The sequence below is a fragment of the Rattus norvegicus genome, chromosome 12, assembly GCF_021556685.1.
Source record: "Rattus norvegicus strain SHRSP/BbbUtx chromosome 12, alternate assembly SHRSP_T2T, whole genome shotgun sequence".
Lineage (NCBI taxonomy): Eukaryota > Metazoa > Chordata > Mammalia > Rodentia > Muridae > Rattus > Rattus norvegicus.
In genome coordinates this window covers 49,890,886-49,918,808 of record NC_141545.1, presented here as the reverse complement: position 1 = coordinate 49,918,808, position 27,923 = coordinate 49,890,886, and the positions used below count along the sequence as shown (strand labels likewise).

Sequence of the window (27,923 nt, the reverse complement as noted above, 5' to 3'; positions counted from 1 at the left end):
CACACCTACCCCCCCACACACATACCCCACACATACACACACACCTACCCCCCACACACACCCCACACACATACACACACACACCTACCACACCCACCCCACCCACACACCCCCATACACACACCCCACACACCCCACACCCCCCCCCACACACACCCCCCCACACACACACCTGCAATGCACACAAGGACTCTGTAAGAACTTCAGTTTAATAAACAGAACTAAATGGGAACTCACTCTGCACTGGACACGGCACCAGGCATGAGTGTTTGAGCAGAGAGCGTAGGTCTTCAGTCATCAGGCAAAGAAAATGGGCCACAGTGGGTGGCACACACAGCGGGTGGCACACACAATTCCTAGGAACAAGTGTTGCAGACTCCCCACGTTTAGGGAACATAAAACAGTCAAAATGTCAATTACAAATACATAATAGAAAAACTCATAGGCTCTTTGGACAAAACCCATCAAGCGAGCCTTCTGTGATGTCCCTCGGGCACTTCACTGAACAGGCCACTCTGATGAATGCGGCTTCTTCACTCCACCTTTCACACTAAAGAGTGATGGGCACGCGTGCTGTGCAGGGCCGGGGAGGGGGTTCGTAGAAAAAGGGCCAGAGGCGGTGAAAGTATCAGGACAAGTAGGCCTCGAAAGCTGAGTCCCTCCTTGTTAGGACACTAACGTACCGTGGGACAGCCCGTAGAGCAGTCGGCCTCCGCCCTCAATGTGAGGGAACACTCCTCACCGCCATGCTCAACATAGGCTCTCCCTTCCCATCTACACCGGAGGAGAAATCGGTGGGCACGCAGGTTTGAGTGCCCAGCCCTTCTGTGCCCAGGGCCCACAGCAGCCAGCCTGGCCAGCATGAAGGAGCAGGTAAGGCATTCCATCTCAGAGTCCTGCTCACTTTCTCAGGAGTAACTTCGCAAAATCGGCATTGGACATCTTAGGAGCCTCAGTGGCCACAGAGGTGGTGGCTGCCAGCCCCGGAGCTGGGCCGTTCTCAGCCTGAGGAGCAGCACCCTGGCGCTGCAGAGCCCGAGGAAGAAGCGAGAGCTGGGTCCGTCCCTTCCCGCGCCTAGAAGAACAAACATAATGACCCTTTGGCAGTTCGGACTCCTGGCCCCAGCTGGACTGAGATGCTGGGATTATCAGGCCAAGTCAGAAGACGAAACTGAGAACTGTTGCTGGCCCAGCATGCACAGCTGAGTTCTAACCTCACACCAAGAAAAGAGCACAGGAACCACAAGGCACTTGATCCCAGCTAGGAAGTGAGGGACACTTGAATGAGCTTCCTTCGTTACAGTTCTGACACTGAGCATCCCTACGCCAAGGCACAGAGGTGACAAAATGGCGGCCACCTCTCCAACCTCAAAGAGCCTGGTCCTGACAGTTCCATCTATCCGGTGAGCAGAGCAGCACAGCTGCCTGCAGTCTGACAGCCACGCCTCGGGAGCAGGTGGGTTCCAGTCTGCTTAGGCATGGAGATCACCAGACGGATGCCTGTGATGCCAGCTCTGTAGGAGGCTAAAACCCTGTTCCAAAATGTCTAAAGCCAAAACTGCAGCTGTGCTGGCTTTGTTAACCTGAGACATGCTAGAACCGTCTGGGAAGAGGGAACCTTGATGGAGGAAATGCCTCCACAGATTAAGTCTGTGCGCAAGCAGGCAGAGCACTTTTCTAGTGACTGCCACGGAGGTCCTGGTCAAGGTCCCTGAGGTCCTGAGGTCCCTGAGGTGGGGCCGTTCCTGGGTTAACTGAGAAAGCAGGCTGGGCTACAGAGAAGAGCACCTGCAGCTCCTCCAGGACTGGAGCTGATTCCAGCACCCGATGGGGGGTGACTCAATCAGCTGTGATTACAGTTCTGGCCTCCACAGGCACTGCACACACGTCCTCCCTATGTGTGGACAGACATCCACCAAGGAAAAGTACCCATATGCATAAAAATAAAGACAACAATATTTTAAAAAGAAAAATCAGGCAGGCAGGCTGAGGGGCTGGAGAGGTGCTCAAGGGTTAAGGGAACTGGCTGCTCTTGCAGAAGACCCAGGTTTGCTTCCCAGCACCCATAAGGCACTTGTAACTCCAGCTCTAGGGGATCGGATGCCCTCTTTAGGCCTCTGTGAGCACTGCACACATGTAGTACGCAGACAAGATACTCATAACGCACAACATAAATGTAAAAACAAAAAAAGTGTAAGAAAGCAGGCTGGGCCAGGCACGGGGAGCGAGCCGGTGAGCAGTGCCCCTCCACGGCCTCTGCCTCAGCTCCTGCCTCCAGTTTCCTGCCTGCCTTCCTCTCAAGATGGGCTGACTATGCAAGTGATCAGGCAAATGAAAAAGACCCTTTCTCTGATGGTCTTTATCACCAGGACCAGAAACCTAACACTTGCCTGGTGGTCACATCCCCAATGCCACCAAAAAACGGTGCAGACGGGCAGGTCGCCACAGCATGCTACCAGAGCCACTTCCCTTTGGAGACTTCCTGTGCACATCTCCACCAGTGAAACCAAGGACCACACTGAGAGCAACAGGTCCTGGCTTTTCTGACCTACCTACCCCTGCAGCCATGACTGCCTCAGCAAAGGCTGGACAAACCTGCACAAACAGAAGCAGACACTTACGCTCCATACATCTGCCGGGGAACCATGGGGGCTCCTGGGGCTGTCCTCACTTCTGGCTTCTCTGGAACTTTCCGCTGAGGGGGGTTGCTGATCGCCACTTTGATGACGTTCTCTTTGATGGTCATGCCATCCATCTTCAGCACTGCCTGAGAGGCCTGGGACTCATTCTCATACTCCACGTACGCCAAGCCCTGAAACACGAGAAACTGTAAGCCCAGCAAACACAGCATGGGGTGGAGGAGGACAGGGAGGCCCACACCGGCTACTCTAACAGACCAGCGTCCGCCTGGACCCACTCACCTTTGGCTTGCCGGCCCTGTTAGTAACCAGCCTGAGGTCCTTAACAGTGCCATGAGCCTTACAAATGCCTTCAAGTTCCTCTTTGGTGCAGGAAAAGGGCAGGCCCGAGATGAAGAGTTTGTGTTTCTCCAGGGTGGTGCTGTATCTGAACATCTGAGAACAAGGCAAAGCCAGTAGCTGTGGCAGGCTCGCCCAGCATGTGTGTCCTGCACGCACGCCTGGGCCATATCTGGTCTCAGAATCTTACGTGACAAAGTCACCTGGGCACAGCCCTCTGTAGATGGCCATGCACTGAACACAGGGGAAGGATCACTCTTGCCACCCTCTTAAGCACCCAAAGGAAAGCAGCCATCTTTCCAAACGCTAACTATGGCCATCACTAATCAAGAGGAGGAGGCTCAAAGTGACCAAGCCATGAGACAGCCTTCCAGTTATCAGCAAACAGCCCTTGTGGGCTCCAGGAGCTGAGCACTGCATATCTACCATGAAGACACTACCCTAAAGACATCCTTCTTCAAAGAACATACCTTAAAATCGGGATTCTTGCTCTTATCCACACAGGGGGACACAAACATCGGCCTTCCTTCCACATTCTTCCTGTCTAGATCCAGGGCCTGCTGGGCTGACTTCTCCTCTTTAAACTCCACATAGCAGTAGCCCCGGAAGTCCCCACGGTTGCTGAAGATTGGCCTGATCTGGACCACTTCCCCACAGGCCTCAAAGAGCGGCCTGAGCTTCACCTCTGGTTCTTCTATGCTGTAGGGCAGGTTGCTGACAAAGACAGTGACACTGTCCTTGCTGCTGTCGTGAGCCACCTTGGGCATGTCCCGCTTAAGGGAGGCGGCCTTCTCTTTCTGCTTGGAAGGAGGAGCAACGTCTATTGTTAAGCATTTCCCGGAAAGTTTTGTTTCTTCCTCCTTAGCTGAAGCCACTCCAGAGGCCAAGCTGTTCTCCATCCTTCTGCGTTTGGAAGGCTGTTCTGCAGGCATTCAAAAGAAGCACAGGCCGTTAGCCAGGCCTGCGCTCCTTCAGCATCGGGCACGTCTCACCACCTCAAACTGCACCGTGTCCACAAGAGGGACAGCCACCATGCCAAGTGTGAGCCCAACTTACACAGTCCAGCAAAGGTGCCTCATCAGTGAAGCCAAGAACATAAATGCCTACTGCCCAGTCATCACTGCAGTCAGGAGCCCCTCTCCTGCATCCCCAAGTCAGCCATGAAGACAGGAACTGGGAAGCGTTCTGAAGGTCAGGCAGGTGATGACTGCCCCACACACGCATTTTCAATACTGTCTAGAGCCCTCCCTTCTCCTGCACAGCCCTCCCTCCTCCTGCATGCTGCCAGCAGACATGGACTAGCCTTGGGTGGCCTCTACCACAGCCTCAAGGGGAAGCGACGCAGCGTCCTGACTAAGCTGGGGTGGTACAAGGTGAGGTCGGTTGCAAGTGCTCACCCTGAGGAAATCGGGCCACTCTTGCACAGTTCAGAGAGGATCTGTGCAGCCCCTGCCTGTGTGACGTTACCTTCCTCCTCTTCACCGCACTCTCTCTCATCATCGTCCTCGCCTGCCTTGCGCTTGTCTGCACCTCGCGTCTTCTTCTTTTTCAGGGCTTTCTTCTCCGCCCGCACCTTCTTCCGCTGCTCAGCCTTTTCTTCTTCCTGCTGCACAAGAGCTGCTTCCTTCTCTGCAGCCTAGAACAAGAGGGCAGGACGTGCTGGGAGCTGGGTCGTGCTGGTTAGAATCTGACTGTGGACTGGGCCCAGCCTGTTCTTTTTACTTCATTTCGGAACCTAGCCAAGAAGGGGTGCTGGCCACATTCAGGGTGGGTCTTTCCACCCTACCCGGTTAATCCAACTCAGAAAACCCCAGCAGGCTCTAAGCCTAAGCAAGTAGAGATGCTCACACCCCACTCAAGGCCTATTGTGGCTCCTTTAAAAACTTGATTCTTGGGGTTGGGGATTTAGCTCAGTGGTAGAGCGCTTGCCTAGGAAGCACAAGGCCCTGGGTTCGGTCCCCAGCTCCGAAAAAAAAAACATAAACAAAAACAAAAAACTTGATTCTTGATCAAATTTCCCCTGGTCTCCCCTCTAGCCCTCTTGGATCCCAGCCCCACATCTCCCCCAACTGCACTGACTTTGTCTTCCCACTGAGTCCTACTAGTACCATGGATGTGTCCAGAGTCTACCCAGTGGAGGAGGTAACCTACCCTAGGCTCCACCTTGGAAGGAGACTGAAGGCCCCTCCCAGTAGCTGTCAACTACCAACAGCTTCCAGGAGAGAGGCTCTGTGAGCCACTGAGGCTTCTGTGTGTGTGATCAAGTGTGGTTAATTCATATTGAGTTCAGAGCTTTAAGTGAAGCTACAAATGGCCAAGGTAAGTTTAAATACTGACCCAAATGCTTTATCTAGTAACTTATGAAGGGGCTCAGAGATGGTCAGTGATCACAAGCACCAACTGCTCTTCAGAGGACCCAGATTAAATTCCCAGCACCCATATGGCAGCTCACAACTCTCTGACACTCCAGTCCCAGGGCATCTGATGCCCTCTTCTGGTCACCGTGGGCACTGCCCACACATGGTGCAGACATTCATGCAGACAGAGCAGAGCAGTACAGTCACCACCCCTCGGGAAGCATGTCTGTCACCTTCATCCTTTGCTCGTTCACACGAGCCAAGCGCGTCTCTGTCTTCTGAATGGCTAGGTCCCAATCTTCCAAGGTCCCTGGAGACAGAAAAGCAGAGCTGACACGATCGCTCCTAGGCTGCAGCCGCGCTCCCTGACCCTCACAAGCACTGCAGCGGCTCTTGCTTTAGACAACGCACACCATCAGGCTGCAAATCTGTAATCCCAACGTCCTTCTGGGCTGCGGCTGCTATGTGTCCTCCTCCTTCCAAAGACAGACTTAAGGACAAAGACTGGACTTTATAGGTGCTCGATGGCAAAGGCCATAATGACACACCAGTGCAAAGTGCATGTGAAACTCAAGAGCTGGAGGAGCCACCCCAGTGTGCTGGCAACTCTGTGCTCACCCTAAATCCACACAGGTCCCAGGAGAGAGAACCATGCTATTCCCAGGCTCTATTGCTATAGCTTAGAACCAACAACACTGTGGCTCTAAAATCCCACAAGGGACCAAAGGCCATGTGGAGCCCGGTCTCTCCGAGTGTTTGTGGTGCAGATGCTGGCAGAGTGGCAGTGCTCAGGCAGGCAGGCTCCTGTTGGTCAAGGGGACCTGCTAGGAGTCCATTTGGCTGTGGTGCAGAGGACAGCTAGTGATGCTAAGCAATGAAGCCGGGAGTGTGTGTGGCCTGAGAACACGGAGCAACCCTGTCCTGAGGGCTGCCTTCCTGTGCCTGCAGACTGAGGGCTCCTGACACAGGCGAGCAACCAGTCCGCCCCCACACTGGGTGCTATTACCAGCAAGGGTGAAGACCACACCCCGGCCAAAGGCAGAGGTAAGGCTCCTTCCTACCTTCTGTCCTCTCCATGGTGAGCAGCACTTCACAGACATGCTCAGGGTAGTCGCTCGTGCACTGCACAGCTCGGTGCAGAGCCTTCCGACAGTGCTGTGTGTCACCGTGTGCCCTAGGGCACAAAACAAACAGTTGCCACCAGGGTTGTAGCAAAGACCACAGACGGGCTACCTGCTGCGGCGGAGAGGACTGCAGCTTTCAGAGCAGCATGGCCTCTGCAGTCACAGAGGGAGACCCTTCCCTGCGAGCTTTCTCTTGACCACACAGAAGCACCTGGAAATGCACCTCAGGCAGCAGCTGGAGCCAAGCCTTCTGTGCACAGAGGAGGAACAATGCAGGTCCTGACAAAGTTCTCTGCAGTCCACTTGAGGACTCTGTGAACCCATGAAGCCAAAATGGTTTACTTCATGTTGAGTCAGGTTTCACCCTAACGAGTCACAGGCTGCTGATCACACTGGCCCGCAAGTGTGGGGTGTGTGTGTGTGTGTGTGTGTTAACATACTCAGACCTTCAGAGCAGGGGTGCTTTGGCTATGGTCTGTACACCCAAGGCTTCAGGAGTCTCAGTGGAGCATCTGAATGCCCTCAGGTTTTGCTGCAGTGCTGGCATTTGCATGGATGGCAGAGCAGCAATGCAGCCTCCGGCGAGGATCTATGTGCTACATGGAAGTGAACAGGCATTCCTGTGCACACACAAGGATGGTGCTTCCTAAAGGAAGTGGGCATCACAGGATTATAGCATCAGGCCAAAGGCCTATCGAATCAGGGGGCAGAAAGACAGACATATTACTACTGCAAGCCATAGAAGCTCACAACACGTTTCCAGACACATTCCACCTAGACCTGTTGAATTTTGCTGTCATGGAGGGAAAACAGCAAGCTCATGTGAACAGCTGTGAGGCTCCCCCTTCCTACCCCCATCTGCAGGCCAGCCTCTTCATGCCCTACAATGACAACCACAGTGCAGCAGAGGGAGACAGGGACTGACGTGAGAAGCCAGTTAGTCAGCTGTCGCTTACTATGTGAACACATTTGCCACAACAGGAGACGCAGGTTTGGAGATGGCTCAGTGGTTAACAGCACCAGCTGCTCTTGCAGGAGACACAGGTCAGAATGCAGCACCACATGTTGGCTCATAGTCACCTATGACACCAGTTCCAGGGGCTCCACAGACACCAGGCACCCAAGTGACGCACAGATACACTCACACAAACGAACGTTCACACAAACAGCTGCCCTCAGAAAATAAATTTTTTAAATTGTGAGGGTGCACGCCTCTGATCCCAGGAGCTGGGAGAAAAGGAGCAGGCAGATCTCTATGGGTTTGAGGCCAGCCTGGCCTACATAGTAAGACCCAGTCTCAAAAAAAGAAAAAAAAAATGTTTTGTGGTTTTTGTTTGTTTTTTAAATTCCAGACTGTGACACAAAATTACCTGGAGTTTGGAAAACATAAACATTTCTTTTTCTTTATTCTTAAAAAGGGTATTTACGTTAAGTGCATAATTCATCATCTCTAAAGTCATTTTCATTTGCAGGCAAAGTAAAGCTGGCCTCCCCACAGAAACTGAAGCGTGGGAGCTGCTGGAGAAGCCTGAGGAGCCTGAGGAGCCCGGCTGGCGGCAAGGCCGTGAGACCCCCCCCACCACAGCTCTATATCCATTTAACTGTTTAATTCAGACACATTTTTTTTTAAATAGGAAAACAAACTTTTTTAAAAAAGGAAAAAGTACTAGAAATACTGTGGATTTTCAATATGTACTGAATCAGACAGCTGCAGAGTGATCGCAAGCCTGTCATCTTGATATGCACTTGGAAGGCTGAGCAGGTGAATCCCCATGAGCTAGCCTGGGCTACACAGAGCCTCAATCTTGGGAGGGCTGCAGCAGTGTAGAGGGCCACAGTTCAGACACACTCCCACCACACCATGACAGAGCCCCCCCAACCCTTAGTGACAGACAAGTCTGGTCTCCCGGCTGACCTGATGCTGTCTGGTCTCCTTTAGTGCCGTGTGCTTTCCTATATGTAACAGACTACAAGTAAACAACGACCCACACCCCAGTCCAGCCAGGCATGCCCGAAATAACAACGACTTTAGAGTTTCATGGCTATAGGAGCACACACACACACACACACACACACACACACACACACACACACACACACACAGAGAGAGAGAGAGAGAGAGAGAGAGAGAGAGAGAGAGAGAGAGAGAGAGAATGAGAATGGAAGTCGGGCCCTCACCTTTCCAGGTTGTAGTACTCCAGCCACATGTTGGCGTACTTGGCATTCCCTCTGGTCATGATGCTGTCCCAGAGTTCTCGAGCTTTCTGCATGTTATTGCACAGGCGAGCCTAAAATACGTGAACAAGATCAGCTAGGACCGCCCTGGACCCTCACCAGCACGCCTCAGAGCTCCTTCCTGTCCCACCCCACGACTGTCACCCTGATCCCTGAGGGTCGCAGGCCTCCCTCAGCACTGTCGGTCCTAAAGCCTCTCTGCAGCGGCAGGCCTCCACGGTCTGCAAGTGGAGCTGTAGCAAACATGGACACGGGGCTTCAGCACACGCAGTTCTGAGCGGCCATTTCCTCTTCCTGCATGTCCGACAAACCCGACTGCAAACTTCACTTAGGGAGCATTCCAGGGAAGACACTGATCCAGCAGCAGGCGCCAGACCAGCTACTTTAAAGTCAAACTGGTAACATCACCTAAGTGCAGAACCTGTTTCCCTGCCCTTCCAAACCAACAAGAATCTCGCCCAGAAGTAACCAACGAAGCTTAGCTCTACTGCCCAGCTCCCTTCATTGCACAGGGGTGGGGTTTCTAACTCTTCTCAGTTGGCTCTCTGGACTCCGTGTGCTGGCTTAGGGAGAGATCGAGTGTGCTACTACTGCTCAAAGAGCCCGCCTTCTGGACGGAGTTAGAGCTTCGGTCGCAGGGCTGGGCTCCTCACAGCACCTGCAGAGGCCTGTGAACGGCACGCCCTCAGCAACCCTCAGGCAGAGGTGAGGGAAGGGCTGAGAGGGAATGAGCCAACGGCCAGCGTCCGGCTACGCTGCTTCACGGCTCTGGCTGGCACCAAGCACGGCACACCAGGTGAGCAAAACTCCTTTGGGCCCTCAAACACAGCTCAGATGCTGGCCCAGTCTTCAGGGATGGGGACCGCTTGGTCAGAGGGTGGAACAGGTCTGTGAAGATGCTCACCTCAACCCGGGCCCAGCTCTGCATGATCAGGCAGCTTGGATCTCCGCTCTCGCTGAAACCTTCCAGAACAGGATGGAACAGTTAGGATGGACAGAGAGTAAGCACTCTGCCTGGGAAGAGGGGCTCGAAAGCAACACTGGTAAGGCAGTGGGCGGACAGCGGGCTGGGTCACTTACGCTCCTCAACCTCCTGCTGCAGATACTCCAGAGCACGCGTGAACATGGACCGCAGCTCTTCCAGCTCTTTGCTAGAGTCTGTTGGAAAAGGTGAGAAACTCCATAAAGCCACCAAAGCTGACATTTTAAAATCTCATACCAGAACCATGGAGGCCTACTATGGACTCAGGAACCTGCCAGACATCCTCTCATAATTAACAGCAGGAAGGTGTGGTGGCAGTGAGAAGCGCAGGCACCGGCCAGCAGACAGGCAAGTGACACAGGGACTATATGGAGCAGTGTGTGACCCAGAGACAGGAGGTGGCACAGGGACTGTATGGGGTAGTGTGTGACACAGGGACAGGAGGTGGCACAGGGACTGTATGGAGCAGTATTTGACCCAAGGTTTTTCTAACTGACCTTTGGTATGGATCTAAAAGATCTAAAAGAACAGAACAGTCTTCCTGAAAAAAAGCCTTGGGGTTTGTGACTGTCAATGTCAACTCCACAGAATATACAATCAGCAGGTGGCTGTGAGTGATGACCCCCATTACATTAATGGAGGGAGGGAGGGGAGCCTGCCCACTGTGGGCGGCGCCATCCTCTGACAGACACCTGCTGCTCTCCCTTCTCACCATACATGTCCTGCAATGGCTGCTCTAAGCTCCGTGCCACAATTCCCCTATGTGCTGGACTGTGCCTTCAACTGTGAGACTTTAAACCCTTCTCCCCTGGGCCACTTTTGTCAGAGTATTTACCATAGCAACAGAAAAGAGACTGAGGGGTTGGGGATTTACCTCAGTGGTAGAGCGCTTGCCTAGGAAGCGCAAGGCCCTGGGTTCGGTCCCCAGCTCCGAAAAAAAAGGAACCAAAAAAAAAAAAGAAAAAAAAAAAGAAAAGTGACTGAGACAAGGCCAATGGAAGGTCAGACACAGAAAATGAAGGGTGAGGCCCCAGCGGCTGCCAGGAACCTGAAAAAGCACAAGGACCACTATTCTTTTCACCTCACAGTTTGACTTTGGTTGGAAATTGCTAAAGTTTCTGAAGAAAAGCATTACTGAGGGCAGGTCATTCACCAGTCTTCCCAATCACAGTGTGTCTGAAGAGCAGAGACACATCTCCAAGGTGTGTTGAGAAAAGTACACCGTCCTAAAGTGCTTGCACGTCAGCACAGGGACCTGATCCCCGTGCCCAAGGAAAGAGCCCGTGAGGTGGTGCAAGCTTGCAGTCCCACTGCTGGGGATCTGGGGACCGTACCTTGTCTGAAGTCAACCCTTCTCCTCAGGTAGTCTAGGTACACCTGCCAGATCTCCACATAATCAGTGGCCTGGATGAATCCGGCACTCAGAGCATTCTCGAAGGTCGCTGCAATGTGAAAGATATGACATTCACTACTGACAGTTCAAAAGCAAAGAAAGCCGTCAGAACTCTATAAACAAGTGACTTGTGCACTTATAAATTATGCACTTATAAACACAGAGGGCTACAGGTTCCCATGCTCAGCACCACACACCAAGGAAGGAAAAGAACTGACCGAAGTGTTTAAAGGGAGCTGTGGTCTACAAAGGACTCTTCCCCAGTAAGCAAGTGAGCGAGTGAGCAGGTGGGTGAGTGGGTGAGCGAGTGAGTAGCCCAGCTGGGCAAGGAAGACAGATGGTGACTTCTACAAAACTCACGAGTGACAGAAGCTAAGAGCACCTGGGAACCACGAAAGCCTCTACTGCTGCAAGGCAGGCCCGGTGTGCCAGCTCAAGACTGCCACAGCTCTGCTCCCCAACTGAGAGAAAAGGCCTAGAGCTGCAGACAGGGTGGCTCATGCCTGTCATTCCAGCAAGCCTGGGCTCTACAGTGAGCTACACAGGAAGAACACTCTGAAAAAATAACTTAGAAATTCTCCCACACAAATGTTCACACCGGAAATCATTTGATGGTCCAGTCCGTGTCGCTCCATGGCCAGGAGGTACCGACTCCACAGGGCAACTGTCCATGGGCAGTTCCTCACAGCTCGGCTGTGTACAGATAAAACCAAATCCTTTACTTTCAGCTGTCGATCCTATGACAAAGAATTCCAGAGTGAGAGGACAGAACATAAGATGTCCTCAGTATTGGAACTGGAACAGAAACTCCCCGCATAGGCTCATGGGTTCCACCGCTCAGGACCAGCTACTGGCGCTGTTTTGGGAAGTTCTGAAACTCTGGGAGGCAGACCCCCCGCTGAGCAGGTGGGCCTGGGAGAGGTGAGAGCCTTCAGAGTTACAGCTCAGTCCTCCCCCAACCCTGTACCCTGTCTCTGGTCCCTGACGAAGACCAAGCCATAAGCAGATGGTTCTGCCAGAGCCACAAGATCACAGCGCCCTGTCATCACAGCGCCCCATCATCACAGCGCCCCCGCCCCCTCAGCCTCCTCCTTTACGCTGCTTCTTTTCAGGTTTTGGCCATGAGAAAAGTGATTCGTAAGCATCAATGAGACATGCCCCGCACAGCAAACGGGAACTGTCTCTCATCACGGTGGTGTGCACAGGTGTGACCTGTCACCTCAGCACTCGGGAAGCTGAGGCAGGAGAGTCACACATTTGAAGCCAGCTTGGGCTACATATTAAGACAAAAGAAATGAAGGCAAAGCCATAAATAAAAGAAGCTACAGCTTTGCTCCCTCAGGGAAGAGATTGCCAGGGGAGCAAGACAGGCAGGGCAGGGGAGCAGGCACTGGACACGGTCCAGAGACACATCCCTGACAGACGGACTTCACCGGGGCTCTTTCCTGCAGAAAGACCTCCATGTGCACACTGGGTCAGCAGTGAAGAACAGAGATGAAGACCCAGGGAAGGATGGAGTAAAGCCAACAGGGAGCCCAGCCACACGGGCTGAGCACTGCTAAGGCCAGCGGTGGTGGTGTGCAGAAGGCCTCACTTATTCCATCTCTCTCACATTTACAATGTTTCCGTACTGGAAACGCAGCATAGAGCACTGATCTATTAAGAGTCCTCAGGAAGAAGACCACAGACAAATTCTTTCTAGAGTTCCCAATCAGTTTAAAGTAGCCTCAAATGCAACAAATTCCTATGCAAATGACAAACAGGACTGCAGGACAGTGGAGGGAGGAGGGAGCGGAAAGGGAAAGGTGCCACCGCTGTATAAGGCTCGCCCTTGAAGGAAACAGAACTGGAGCAGTTATCTTACTAGGTACTGACTGTAGCGGATCCATAAGTCTGGCACCAGGCAGTTCTCCACCAGGGCACGCTCAAAGATCAACTGAATGCGAGCAGGATCCCCAACTTTCATCTCAAAGTCGATGTAAGCTTGGTACTCCGCCAGCCGTGGAGCCTCTGCTTGCAACTGGAACACAGGAAAATCACACTTGTTAAATTTAAGTGCTTGACAGTTTCAGATAGCATAAAACATCTTCAAACAGGTGAGCCTTGACAAGGGCAGCTAACCCAAGATGAGAGCCACCAGGTCTTCTTGTTCAGAACTGCCAACGACAGGATAGATCTGTGTGACCTGCAAGCACTGGGAGCTTTAGCCACCAGCATCCAAAATCTGCTCTACCACACCCCAAGCACACAGAGATGACTGAGCAGAGCCTGCCAACACCCGCTGCTCCCCGTAGTCCCTCAGGCGTCAGTGTTAGAATACAGGTGCAGGCTGAGGCGGGTGGGCCGGGCTGACAAGCTGCACAGCCCATTACCCCTCTTCAGCCCCTCTGCTGACAGCCAGAGTGGAACAAACAGCTTTGGATACAGACATGCACACACGCCGTTTACAGATGAAAGAGGGGAGCACACAGCGGCAGCTACGCCAGAGCCATGTTTCCACAGTGATGACAAGCTGGTCATCAAGACGCTGTGACAGTGAGGGACAAGAGCTGTCCCAGTAACAGCGACAGAGGGCAGGATGTAAGGAGGCAACACTCCTACACGAGCAGCTTGTGGATGAAAACACACCCATGATGTGAAATACCAACTGCATTCTGTACATCAGCAACCACAACAGAAAACAACTCTAGCTTACAAAGTCACCGAAACCCATTGTCTGCTGAAAGCCTCTATGAACAGTGGGCGCACTTCTGGGGTCACCACGGCCTCCGAGGTGAGATGGGAACTCCTTCACACTGCCCACAGACCTATGCAGCAGCGATTAAACATTTAACATAACTGAAAAGTTAAGTGTAGGTCTGACACAGACTTGATCCGGGCTGAGGTTTCAGGACGATGAACCATCACCAACAAAGACAGTAGTTGAAAAGTAAAAAGACACCATCAGAAGCCAGGACTCCCAAAAAGTACCCAGAAAAATAAAAGGAAAGGGGAAAAAGGGTTTTACAACTTCTAAAACTTTCAGGCTTCACAGAACAGAAAGCCCCAATGGCCAATGCACAAGAGGAAACGCTCTATCATTAGTGATCAAGAAAAGACAAACTCCAACCTGACTTGGAGCACAAGTTAAGCTCACTCGTGTCAACACAGGACTGGTCACTGGTCACGCTGTCAGGGGTGCAGAGACCCAGGACCTTCTGCAACATGGCCCTATGACCAGCAAGTTCCCTGTTCTAACACATGCTAGGGCTGGAGAAACTCCTCTGTCTGTACAGACGACACTGCTACACATACAACCCCACAGGGCAACACACAGGCTAAACATTGGTGACATATAAGCTACACACACACACACACATACACACACACACACACACACAAGGTGGGGGGGCGGACATGCACGCAGCCCAAATGACCACGTCAAGTTCTTCAAGCAGGGTCAAGCACTTTGTTAAGGGTCCTTTACAGTAGCACAGCTATCAAAACGGGTGGGACTACCATGAATTCATCAAGTGACTACCTCCAGGGAGAGGAGCACAAAGGAGATTCCTAGGGCACTGCAGTGCTCTTTCCTAACCTGGGTGCTGGGAACACGCATGTTGATGTTGTTATATGCAGTGCATGTATGCAGTTAAGACAAACCTCAGAGAGACTGTTCACATGGTGGGAGAGCTCTGGGACGTCCCAGGGCACAGGGCACTCACCAGTGCTTCCTCGTAAGGCTTGTACTTCTCCAGCTGCCCCAGTGCCTTCTGATAGCTCTGAAGTACGGACTCAGGTATGGGCTCTTCTGACCATTCTTCATACTCTGCAAAGGTGGCCTCCATCTCTACAGAAAGACGGATTCAGGCTGTGGGTTGTGCCATTGAATTTTATCAACAAAAAGCCAGAAGACTCAAGTGCCACCCACTCCTCCCACATCTGTGGTTACCACAACTCTCTGTTCAGTTCCCAGTCCTGTGAAGCCCGCAGGTACCCTCGGGACGTCTCAGAACAGCAACCGGACAACCTTCCCCACATGAACAAGGCTCCCAGCACTGATCAGGAGCTGCACAGCAGTGTACACTTCCTCCCTGCCCTCCTGGGTCCCCCACCTCCGCACAGTGGTGTGCTCCACTGCAGGCCCCAGGTTAGGTGAGGAAAGAAGCGGAAGTCTCAGCAGAGCAGCCTGGCCGCCTAAGCTACCAGGTCAGATGGAATCTACGACAGGTCAGCTCTGCCTTTTCTGGAATACGCCCAGCAATTCTAGTGCAGGCCTGAGATAGACAAGGGCGCCACCAACCCCACACAGGAAAGGCCCTCCCAGCACAGCCCAGCCTCACCAAATGGGCCCACCCACAAAGCCCCTAAAACTGAGACATGAATGGCTACAACCAACTTCTGAAGCAAGTCACTGCACAATTTGCAGGACGCCCGTGGCATGCACAGACAGAACAGCATGGGACTCTTGGTCAACAGTGTCTCAGGGAATGAGGCACTGTGACCATGTCCCCCTTTCCAACTATATCTTAAAGTAAAAAGAAATGTCAGCTGGGCTCCAGGAAACATGGCCTCTCACCCTGCCATGGGTCTAATAACTCAGATTAACACAAAGCAGCCTTTTCCAACCTGAACACCAACCCTGCCTGCCCCGCAGGATGCTGGGGAAGGCCGCGAATGAGGTACTAGCGAAGCAGAGGGCGGGCGGCAGACAAGGCTGCTCCTTACCGTACAGTGGGATCGCCAGCTGCCGCCGGAAGAGGCTGTGCACTCTCTCCAGCTGTGAATCAAAGGTTTGTTCCCGGTCAGAAGGGGAAAGGAAGGCAGCTATGGGCTAAAGAGGCAAATCAGTAGTAAGGGAAAGCACTGGTCCTCCTTCAGAAAAACTCTCAGCAAATCATCAGCTCCAACAGAAAAAAGAGTCTATGACGCTTTACACAGGCGGTGTCCTCCATACTGTTGCCTCTAGGGCTTATGGCAGGAAGACAGAAAGGCATACAAGGGACCCAGGGGTCAGTGAGATGACTGTGCGGGTAAAGAGAGTTTGCTTGTCCCTAGGTTGTCCCTAGGTCCACAAGGTAGAAGGAGAAAACCAACTCGCACACGTTGTCTCTGACCTCTACATGCAGCTGTTGTCCACATATAACACTAACACACGCACACGCGCGCGCGCGCGCACACACACACACACACATACACATAACACTAACACACACACACGTGCACATGCGCACACGCACATGCACGCACACGTAATAAAACAAACAAGCGAAACCCAGTTTTTTTAAAAGGAAAGAAATTTAGGCTGGAGAGATGGCTCAGAGCTTAAGAATACTGGTTGCTCTTCCAGAAGACTTTAGTTCGATTCCCAGCACCCACATGGTGGCTCACAACTCTAATAGGATCTGATGCTTCTTCCAGACTTCCAGACAGTTGTTCAGGAAGATAGAACACTCATAAATAAATCTTTAAAAGGAAGATGAAGGAAGAAAGGGAGGAAGGGAGAAAGGGAGGAAGGGAGGAAGGGAGGAAACCAACTACAGGTACAGAGCCTAAGTATCACAAAGGAGAGGACTTGGGGTCACAGCCTTGGTCGGGGACCTGATTGCTTACAGTACAGAGGCAAGACCTAAACGTAGGGCCAAGTTGCAGGCTCAGTAACTGCACTGAGAAGGCTATGGTAGAGCCACAGCAGACAAATCAAGTGTTTGGAGGGGCAGGCATAGCAGGCACGCGAGCCTAGCAGGGAGGCAGAGGCAGTAGATGCTATTGTCTGAGGCCAGCGTAGGCCTGTGTCCAGACGTCAGACTCTGAGCACAAACACAACCAGCCCTGGCACCCAGAGCAGGCAGACGCCTCCTCCACCAGCCTGAAGGCTGGTTTACACAATGTCACAGGAGGCCACAGGGCCAGGCTCCCAGTCCCACTGTCAGTCAATGCTCAAAAGGTTTAGAGCATGGAGCATTTTGGATTTCTCAGTTCTAGATTTGAGATACTTGACCTGTGATGACCACCTGTGAGGGGCCCCGGAGAGGGCACAGCTGTCTATCCACCCTTGAAAAGCCTCCCCTCAGTCACATGATCATGACACAAAGATATGCATACATTAATATACACATACACCAAGACACAAAACCCCATGTTCATGCACACACACACACACACACACACACACACAGAGTTATATAAAGCAAGAAAACAGTCATCTACTTCCAAGCAAGATAAGTCCCTCACTCTGCCAGAGACTACTGACTTTGCTGTTTACTGGCCATCCCTTAACAGACCAGCAAAAGCTGGTTAGACTCTTGGGGGCTTGTTTCAAAATAGCGCTTCCTACAAGTGTGGAATCACAGGCACTCACCCGAGCAGCTTCCACAACGGCACTTTCAAACTCCCGGTAGGCCTCCCAGATGGCCAGACCTTTTGTCATGTGTAGGCCAACAGATGACAGGGCTCGTTCAAACACAGAGCGAACTTTCTCTAGGCCACCTTTCTGACCAATGCCACCAACTGAGTACTGGCCATATTCTAGCCAAATGTTCGGACCTAAAAAAAAAGAAGCAACTTATAAGCCCAGCTCATTAATATGCCCCATGTCACCCTCATGAGGACAAAACACAGGCCCACCCAATATGTGCAGAACAGCACCGCCAACAAGCACTCCAGCCTCCCGCAGCGTTGACTCTCAGGAGCTGTCTGCATGTTCCTAAGCACAGCACACTGACCACTGCACGCCAGGGGACAAGTATGTAACTGAGTGCACAGTCGCAACTGAGGGGTAGAACAAGGAGCCATGCATGCAAGGGCCTGTGGGTAGGTTTATCTCCAACAAAGTGACAGACAGACAGACAGAAACACAGGTGGGGGGGGGGGCTTGAAGGAACCCACTTGCATATTTCAATGACTACAATTATAAATCTGAGTCACTTTTCCAAAATATCTCAGTTTCTAGAGTGTTTCTTGCTAGACCTTAGTCTTGCCAGTCTTCTGATGAAAAGGAACAGATAAACCAAGAGCCCCGAGCCTGTGATCAGGAATCCACTTGTTTTGAGATTCTGAGGCGAGGTCTTCCCTTCAGCCCCACTGACTGGTACACCTGTGACAACTAATGAGCCTACCACGATGGGTGTGGTGGTGACACCTGTACCCAGTACAAGAGAAGCAGAGGCAGGAGGATCACCACAAACATGAAGGCACGTGGCCACAGCCCCTTTTGACACAACTATTCTATTTTTGGCCATCTTAGAGCTATGATGCAAATGCTGCTCTCAGAGGTTGGGTTTTTTCTTTGAGACAGGATCTCATGTGTCCCAGGAGAGCCTTCATCTCACTAGATAGATACTCTAGGCTACCCTTGAACTCCTCATCTCCTTCTTGACTGCTGTAGCCCAGGCTGGTGACAGGGACACACCTGTGCATGTGCTGGGACGGGGCTGAAGCACAGCAGCCTGAGCTGGATGATGAGGCCTTGCCTAAAGCATCAGCAACAAGGACAGAGGGACAGACTCGTGTCTGTCCCAGCATTCAGGAGGCAAAAGTAGGATGCTCATGAACTGTAGCCTGGGAAGGCGCATGCGTGTATATATACCCCCAACACAGCACAGGGCAGGAGAGGTCAGGCACCACAGCACCCAGGGCCCAGGCACTCACAGATGTAGTCCTTCACGGCTCTCTCAAAGAGCTCGTAGACACGCTCGCGGTCCAGGCCATCCACAGCCATGCTGATCTCATCGTGGAGCCACTCCAGCCAGAGCTCTAGAAATGACGGACAGCTCAGCTCAGCACGGCTCAGCACATGCCTTCACCTGCTCCCACTGGATCTTAAAGTAGGGCACAGACTGCACTCCTGACACAGAGGCCGCCACAGCCGTCATGTCAGACACTCACTACTCTGCAAAGCACTTGACATGTTCCCATCCAATCTGCATGTCAATCTTGTAAGATACTCAGGGCCTGGGGTTGGGGATTTAGCTCAGTGGTAGAGCGCTTGCCTAGCAAGCACAAGGCCCTGGGTTCGGTCCCCAGCTCCGAAAAAAAGAAAAGAAAAAAAAAAAAAAAAAAAAAAAAAAGATACGCAGGGCCCACTAGCACGTGACACACCTATCCACAGGTGTGGATCCTACTCTGTTGTGTAGCAGCTGCCCTCGGTCAACTGCTGAGAAACTGAGTCTCCACAGTCTCCGTGCTCTGTTTATGGTCTGTTAGTGAGAAGCCTTAATAGAACCATTCAGTGTGCTCTCTCCCAAGTTTCATGTGAGTTCTGGGGGAGAACTGTGTCTGAACAACACCAGGGTTGCCAGGCTGAACAGTCAGCTGTAAATACGCACAGGCCCAGCCTGTGACAGAGGTGCTCACTGCCAATGTGTTTCTCAGGAGCAAATGTGTAGACATAAACAAAATGCACAACTACTGCCCCAAACACACATTTGCATGTGAAACTATTACATTTCCAGGCTGGGGGGATGACTCAGAGGTAAGGAGCTTGCTGCTCTTCCAGAGGACCTGGGTTTGATTCCGAGCACAGTGAAGTTAAATTATGTTAAAGAGGATGTTTCTCTTAGTATTGGGGTAAGAAACCAGTATTCCACACGTGAATCTGTATGATCAGACTACAGATCACACAGACTACAGACTACACACTGTTGTGCAGAATAGTGTGAGACAATGAGGAAACAAGAAGCAGGCAGCTTGGGGTTGGGGATTTAGCTCAGTGGTAGAGCGCTTGCCTAGCAACCGCAAGGCCCTGGGTTCGGTCCCCAGCTCCGGGGGGAAAAAAAAAAAAAGAAGCATGCAGCTCTTCTTCACTCACTCTGCAGGCCAACTGCTCCCCTCCCCCCACACCACCCCATCCCACCCTACCCCCAAAGCATGTGTTACCTTCAGTCAAGGGGAAGATCTCGCTCATCTTCTGTCGGGCCATCCTCACTTTGTTGAGCTCGCCTTCCAGCCGCAACAGCCTGATGAGCCCCACGTGGCAGTTGTAATCATAGCCATTGATGGACAGCTGAGAGGAAAGTCACAGGCCTAAGAGCCAGCCTCTCAGGGCTCAGCGCATATCACAGCACCGGCCCCACCACACAGAAAACACCAGAGGCCCCCCCAGGCTCTCTAGCAAAACAAAGAGTGCCATCCTTATCCCGAGCCAAGTGACCTGTGACTTCCTCAGCCTCGGCTCCCCAACTATATGGGGCCCGAGTCTCCGTCCACAGAGCTCATGGGGTTTAAATGGCAGGTGTGTCCCGAGTTCCTTGACTGTACTGAACAGAAGAAGTAAGGACATCAAGATGGTGTGGGACCCATGGCTGTAGCCACCAACCCTGGCACACATCCCAAACCTACCAAACAACTCCTGTGTGGCAAGACAGCCACAGGTTCCTGGGCTGCCTCTAGACAGACAATGCCATGACCACAGCTTTTTGGCTGTTTCTTGTTTTTAGTATTTTCTTTAACTATACACATCTAAGGTACCTGACATCGGTTGTTCTGAGTCTAGAAGGCAGAGCCACAGTCGGCTGAGGTTATAGGGAGTTCCTGACCTGTGTGCTGAGGGCCAAGCCTGGGTCCTCTGCCAAGTGCTCTCTCTCCAGTCTCATGTGACTGGTTTTTGAGAAGGGTGGTGCATTCTGGGTAGCCCTGGACACCCTCCTCCTACTCTGGAAGGCAGATCTTACTGTCACCAGAGACCCACTTGTCACTGGAGCTGAACTTGTTGCAGCACCGGCTCCCCAGCCTTGGCACCCAGCTCTCTACACCATGGCGTATCACACCATGGCGGGATTCCCCAACCCCAACTGGAATCTGCCCAAGCTCAGATGTACGGGCTTTTACATTTGGAACCTTTCAAGGTAAAAACTGAAAATACCTCTTAACTCTTGCACTCAGTGAAAATAGAATATAAGAACAGGATTAGCAGCAGACCCACCCCGAGAGAACCAACGAAAGTCTTCCGACAGGATGGCGTGATACTGAGGAGGGACTGTGAAGCCCACAGAACGGAAGGAACAGAAAACAGGTGAGCGAGGGGAGCCCTGTCTGTCTCCTGGGAGCCCTGTCTGTCTCCTGGGAGCCCTGTCTGTCTCCTGGGAGCCCTGTCTGTCTCCTGGGAGCCCTGTCTGTCTCCTGGGAGCCCTGTCTCCTGGGAGCCATTCCTAAATCATATCAGGAAGAACAGACGATTTAAGACCCTCTGGCCCCAAGTCAGCCTTTTACGAGTGGGAAGGGAAAAGGCTTCCACACCACTCAAGTCAATGCTAAGGCCCTCAGTGGAAGATGCCAACACACAGAGCAACACGGTGAGTCAGGCGTGCTGCAGTCCCAGCACTGCCCATCAGAGGTGAGAAGACTGAAGTCATAGCCTTGGCTACTTCGAGAAATTCCGTTTCAAGGGGGGAAAACTGGATGGTGTGATAGTGCATGTCTTTAATCCCAGCACTCAGACAGAGGCAGGCAGATCTCTGGTCACCCTCCTCCTACTCTGGAATGCAGATCTTACTGTCACCAGAGACCCACTTGTCTGATCTACACAGTGGATTCCGGGTCAGCCGTGGCGACACAGGGAACCTGTGTTGAAAAAGAGAAGAAAAAACTGGCAAAACCCTTTCAGCAAACAGGCAGACTGCATGAGGGTCAGCACCCTTAGCCAGAGAGGACAAGCCCACAGAATCCAGTGTCCTTAGATCCACAGGGGCTGACAGACACCAGTCCCACCACTGTAATCGTGCAAAGGCAAACCCCTGAGCCTCCACACCAGGACAGCCAGCACATGCGAGCTCATGAAGCCGTCTTCCTAGCGCCCAAACTGCACACAGCCGGCATGGTTACAGCGTAGGGCTAAGCCACGGTGGACACTCACATTCTGCTACACACTCAAAGGGAGGGACATTCTTGAAATGGAAAGGTGGTTCCGAGTCAAAAAACAATTAGTGTAACTTTCCTCTCAGCAGATAAAGGGGAGACAGTGACCTTACTGCAGAAAGGGCATCTGACAAAAGTGTCCAACCAGGACTTAAAATTTATATTTGGCAAAAGAACAGAAAGACAGAGTAGCCTGTGAGCTTCCCTGGTGATCCCCCATGGACATGCACCCAGAACCTTCTAAAACCACACAGAGATGTCCACAAGTGTTCTCTGGTCAAACATAGTTGAGTCTGAGGCTCACACAGCTAAAGAAAAGAAATGACTGCCGTAAGGGGAGGGAAAGATGACAATGCCCACGTGCTGAGACAGTGGGTAAACCATGGCTAACCTACAACTCATTAGAAACAAGAAGCCAGGCTAGCAATGCATACAAGTCTACTATCACAGGAAGTTTCTGGAGTAGTTAAACTCACAGAGAGGAAGCTGACTGGTGTGCTGGGCTGGGAGAGAGAGAAGGGGCTACTGCATGGGCACTGGGATCCAGGTCTGCAAAATGAATCCTTCTACAGATCTCCACAGATATGAACAGAACTTATACTAAGACCTGCACATCTGGAAATGTTCCAGATGGCAAATTCTAGACCACAAAGTCTGAAAATAGCACTTCAATAGGCTGGCACAGCACAACCCTAACTGCAAAGTGTCACAGAGCCTGTCTCCTGAGTGACAGCATGCTCTCAGGGCAGATATCTTCACAGTTCCTGAGGTCTTGAAGACCTACAGCAACAAGCTTATGTACCAGGAGTGCTTACATCCCGGACTCCAGAACTGTGGTGGCCCTCGCCTCTAGTCCCAGAACTCAGGCAGCAGAGGTAGGAGGATCTCTGTGAGTTCTGGGACAGTAGGGCCATTTTAGAGAGAGCTTGCACGAAAAAGAGGGGGAAAAGGGAAAACTTGTTTTGTTTTTTATGTCGGAAATAAAAGCAGTGCTGAGAAAGCAGACCGCTGAGCTGGCGGAGGACTGAGCAGGAAGAGCCCAAGCACACAGACAGCAGCGCTTGTTCTGTCCGTCCATCTGCTGAAACCAGCCAACGGCCCATGACTGCAACCCTGAGGTGGTAAAAACAGGACTCAGAGCCTAACTCTTATACCAGACTTGGAGTAGCTCTCCAACTGCTTGCTACCAAAACACACAGAAAGATAACAGAACATAAAAAGGACTTAGAAATGAGCTGGAGAGATGGCCCATGGTTAAAAGCCCTAGCTCTCCTTCCCAGGGACCTGGGCTCCCTCCTCGACACTCATGCAGCAATCATCCCTAACTCCAGATCCGGGGATCCACGCCTCTTCCAGCCTCTGACCACATGTGCAGTGAGCACTGGGTTTCTTTCTTTTTTTTTTTTTTTGTTTTTGTTTTTTTTGTTTTTTGGTTCTTTTTTTTCGGAGCTGGGGACCGAACCCAGGGCCTTGCGCTTCCTAGGCAAGCGCTCTACCACTGAGCTAAATCCCCAACCCCTGAGCACTGGGTTTCTTTAAAAACACAGAAATATTATAAAAATGTTTTTGTTTTAATCCCAGGCATGGGATACAGGGCTGCTTTAGACTGTCCACAGCAGCTAACTATGAGTGGTCTCGTGCCCTAGGAGGGGCATGATTTTGTCAGCTGTAAACGGTTCCTGTGACTACCTGGTGTTTGCAGTTCTGGGGACTTTTCAGAGGACAGATAAACGCTGGGGCCCAATAGTGGGAGGCTGGTTGGTGTTAGGATGCAGCTGACTGCAGTCTGTCAAGTAGTCACTGTGCAGAGAGAAGATCTGACATCCTGATGGCAAAGATCAGGCTTGCCCCAAGGAACTCGATGCCTTTAGTCAGCAGGAAGCCCTCCTGTCCCCTCTATCCTGTTTTCTTCTCTACCTACTAGTAAGGGGTTGATGGGTAGAAGAAAAAGGAACCCACAGAGTAGCAAAGACAACTACATACACACTTGTGAGCCCAGCATCGGAAGCTAAGGCAGCCTGAAGCTCATCCCACAACCCATCTCAGCATTGGCTGAAATGCACTGGCCAGGCTTGAGCCAGTGAGCTGGTCCTGCAGGCCCTGCACCCAGTGAGCTGGTCCTGCAGGCCCTGCACGTGCACTGTGCTGGGGAGCTGGGAAGGGCACACCTCTCATGGGTCCGTGCTTAAGATCGAGCATTAGTCAAGGTAAGAGCAATGGAGTGGGGTCAGCAGGGACATACTTCAGGTTCCCCCCGCAAGGAGAACACAGTCACAACACCTCGGGGCTGAGAGCCCAGGACCTAAATGTGCTCTGTGACCATCACAGGGGGTTCTTGATGGTTAGCGCCAGGGATGGCTATGTGTCCTTCCCATGAACACGGCATGTGGTCAATTCCCACTGTCAACTGACACAGCCTAGAATCACATGGGAAGAGTCTCAGTGTGGTTTTTCTAGACCAGACTGGCCTGTGGTGTGTCTGCAAAGGACTGTCTTGATCGCCCTAGGTGGGGTGGCACATTCCCTAGGCAGGGCAGTTCTGAACTGAGTTGAGTACACTCTCACAGGCACGCATGCTCTCATTCTCTCTGCACTTGACTGTGTGTGACTGGCAGCTGCTCCAGGCTCCTGCTGCCTTGACTTCCCTGTAGTGATAAACCAGACCCTCAGGTCGTGAGCAACTTTCCCCTAAGTTGCTTCAGTCAGGTTCACCACAGCAACAGTGAACAGAATTAAGACCTGACATGTAGGACTTGAAGCAAAAGCCAAAGCGAAGGGTGGCCTTTGGTGTCAGCTTCTGACTTTCTGAACAGGACGATGCCAGGATGGACTATGAAGGTGTGCTGAGCCCCTGACCCACATCGGACAGCCCAGGCAGCTCAGTGGGTAAGCACCTGTGGACCAAGCAAGTATGAACCAAGCACAGGAACCTGAGCTCGCTCTCCAGCGTGCACCTTAGAAAGCCAGGCATGTGGCTCGCTAGCAATCCCAGAGCTGGGGAAGGAGATGGGGGGGGGGGGGGGTGTTCAGGAAAGGATGGACTCTGGCCTACGTATGCACACGTACACACAGAAACCCTTCCAAACAGTTCAAGTGATGAGCGAGTGTACACTCTGTTCTATCCTAGGCTCAGGCCATCATTAATGACGTAAAAGGCTTAAAGAGGAGACTCAGGCAAAGCTACCTGGTCAAGACAGAGCACAAAGGATGCCACACACACAAGAAAGGCACAGCAGAGAGGGTACGGCTGGCCAATAGTGCAGAAGCCTTCACTTAACATGCATTATGCACCCAAATGGGCCACACTTACGGATGGGCCAATGTGAAAGTGCACATGACGTATACTGCCAATGCGAGAAGTGTGCACCACTGCACAGCCTGAACACATTTCCTCTTTAAGGGCAGGGAGAGCCAGTCTATCCCCCAGTTTCTGCTGAGTCAATGCAGTGAACCCCTGGGCATGGTAGCTAAAGGCTCCTAACTCTGCATGTGAGAGGCTGAGGCTAAGGCAGAAGATTGAGCCAGCCTAGGCTAGAGAGTGAGCGCCAGGTTAGCCTGAGCTACAAAGTCCTCTTGGAGCTGAAGAGATGGCTCAGCAACTGCAAACAAGCCCTACACTGTAACTTGGATCCTGGGGACCGCGATGAGGACGGAGAGGACTGACTCCTATAAACTGTCCTCTGACATGGCACAGGCGCACCTGTGTGAGCACCAAACAGAAGCCTGCATTCTAAAAGACAATAGCGCCTCTCAAAACAAAAGGATTCAGAACACTTAGTACTAAAAAGTAGGAATGATAACCACCTGCTCCAAAAGGCCTCTAATAATTAGACAAAGGGACAAGTGGGGCAAGCTAGAGCAACATTCTGTAACTGGAAAAGAATCAGTGCTATAAATGCAGGCCAATGCAATTATTGGTTAGAGGTTAGCCGATTGGCCTGTGTTACTCACCACAAATCACTGAGGGACTGCACCTCCAGGGGGGTATCTGGACCACAGATGACCATAAGAGATCAAGGCCCACTTGTGTGAATTCAGCCGAGTCAGATCCTACCATTTGCTGAGCCTCGTTTCCTCACGAGAACAGGCTTCATCTTTTTGGTCCCACTCCTCCATATCTTCTCCTTGTCCCATGAACAACTGGGGTGCACTAGATTTTGGTCTTCTGGCACAATGGTTTACAGCTGGGTTTGCCCAACAGGAGGCACTAGCAGAAGCATGGGGGGTGGGGGGAGACAGTATCAGGTCTCAGGTGCTACCTCCATGAATTTAAGGCTTTCCAAGTAACATAAGGCTCCCTTCACCCCTTCAGACCTAAGATAGACACCGAGTCCTGCTGTGACTGGCTACGGGAACAAAACTTGCATCCCTGGTTCCCCTGCCCACATTTATAAACAGTGACTATTCATGCATCTTTGCTCAAATTACTCTAACTTGACTTTATCACCTACCCCTGCTAGCACACTGGATTGTAAAGGAGCTATCGCCAATGACAGATCAGGGACCATTTTACTGCTAGGGACCGGGCAACTACGGCAACTTCACTAGGCAGGTGTCATGGGTTATCATAATTATGATAATCCCATTTTACAGGAGCTGTTGCTCCTAATTTACATCAGAAGCTGTTAAGAAAACAAAAAACAAAAAACAACAACAACAACAACAACAAAAAAAAACTTGAGGACACATGAGTAGAAGAGCTATTACACAATCCCAGAAGGATTCTGGCTCAGCGATGAGGACCACTGGTTGCTCTTCCAGAAAACCCAAGTTTGAGTCCCAGCAACCCCAGAGCGGCTGACAACAGTCTGGTAATTACAGGTCCTGGAGACCTGATGCTTTCTTCTGGTCTCAGCTCACACACTCATGCAGGCAAAACACTCATACACAGAAGATAAGAGGGAGTTAGTGGCTCCTGCCTAGCAGGGACGACAGAGGGAGGCAGACCTCTGTGAGCTCCAGGCCAGCCCGGTCTACATAACGACTTCCAAGTCAGCCAAAGCTACATACTGAAATCCTGCCTCAAACCCCGCCCCCACCAAAACAAAAAACAAAAAAACAAACAAAACAAAACAAAACAAAAAAAAAAAAAAACGGGCTTCAGATCAAAAGCCTCAACCTCTGCGCTTCTACTACAGTCGCGGTCTATTTTCCGTTCTACACCACATTTGACCATTATTACTATCCCTAAAGGAAAATAAGTTCTCCTCCGACTGTCAGACGGCTAAACCTTATCTGGTTAAGAGTGGCAGTCCCGGGCTGGAGAGATGGATCAGCAGGTAAAGTCGTTTGCCGCCACACCTGATGACCAGAGTTCAATCCCCGGAACCCACATGGTTATGAGACAACCGCGTCCGGGCATGCATACAAACACAAGTTTAAAAATACAAAAAGGATAAGAGCCCTGATTGGGTTCAGCCTGAAAAGATAAACACTTTCAGCTGAGTGTCACCTTGGGCAGGAGCCTCAGTTTCCCAGTGAAACCGGATTAACACTACTTCCCCAACCATGAAGAGGATCCAATGGAATACTTTACGGAAGTTCTGGGCACCCACTGAGCTCGGGAACCGGGGACCCACGGTGGCTGACAGCGCCCTGGAGACCTCAGCGGTCTCCATAACCACGGAGGACCGAGGGGGCGGGCCGGGCCTGGGGACCCGAGGGAAGAGAACCCGCCGCCCACCCCGGCCCACCTGCTCCTCCAGCCGCTCGATCTCCAGCTGGTTCTTCTCCTCCTCCTCGTCGTACTCCCACTCGTCCTCCCCGGCGGAGCTCTCGGCGGAGGAAGCCATGGCGGCGTCCTCCTCATCCCCATCGCTCTCGCTCACACCTTCCTGGTGCACCTCCCGCTCAGGGCCCTTGGCTTTGGCTGTCTCCGCGCTGGACAGCACCTTCCTGCCCACACCCGCCGGCTTCGCCTCATCCTCCTCTCCCTCAGCCTCAGGCCGGGCCTGGGGCTCAACCTCCGGCTCGGACGCCGAGGATGCAGTCGCCGTCGCCATCTTGCGCAGCCCGCGATTC

At 52.0% G+C, this 27,923-nt stretch overlaps 1 protein-coding gene across 9 annotated transcripts; it reads right to left on the bottom strand.

Annotated features, from left to right (window-relative positions):
* Positions 1-191: 191 nt before the first annotated feature.
* On the bottom strand, positions 192-27,923 carry Sart3 (spliceosome associated factor 3, U4/U6 recycling protein). Of its 9 annotated transcripts, none has more exons than XM_087578614.1 (20): positions 27,596-27,923; positions 25,854-26,109; positions 19,926-20,052; positions 18,699-18,803; positions 17,410-17,594; positions 15,777-15,882; positions 14,774-14,898; positions 12,934-13,089; positions 11,668-11,806; positions 11,011-11,118; positions 9,775-9,852; positions 9,599-9,657; positions 8,638-8,747; positions 6,397-6,509; positions 5,569-5,645; positions 4,446-4,614; positions 3,449-3,900; positions 2,922-3,074; positions 2,622-2,812; positions 192-1,075 (listed from the first exon to the last, which is right to left on the bottom strand). In XM_087578614.1, the coding sequence occupies exons 3-20, from the start codon at positions 19,966-19,968 to the stop codon at positions 901-903; spliced, it is 2,544 nt and encodes an 847-aa protein (XP_087434740.1). In that variant the 5' UTR covers positions 19,969-20,052; positions 25,854-26,109; positions 27,596-27,923; the 3' UTR covers positions 192-900.

Excerpts from the sequence above, each read along its gene's own strand:
- Sart3 (XM_087578613.1), bottom strand. The coding sequence starts at position 27,904 with ATGGCGACGGCGACTGCATCCTCGGCGTCCGAGCCGGAGGTTGAGCCC. Across the intron at positions 14,899-15,776 it reads GCTGGCGATCCCACTGTACG|AGATGGAGGCCACCTTTGCA; the intron begins GTAAGGAGCAGC and ends GTCTTTCTGTAG. Across the intron at positions 9,658-9,774 it reads GCAGCAGGAGGTTGAGGAGC|GTTTCAGCGAGAGCGGAGAT; the intron begins GTAAGTGACCCA and ends CTGTTCTGGAAG.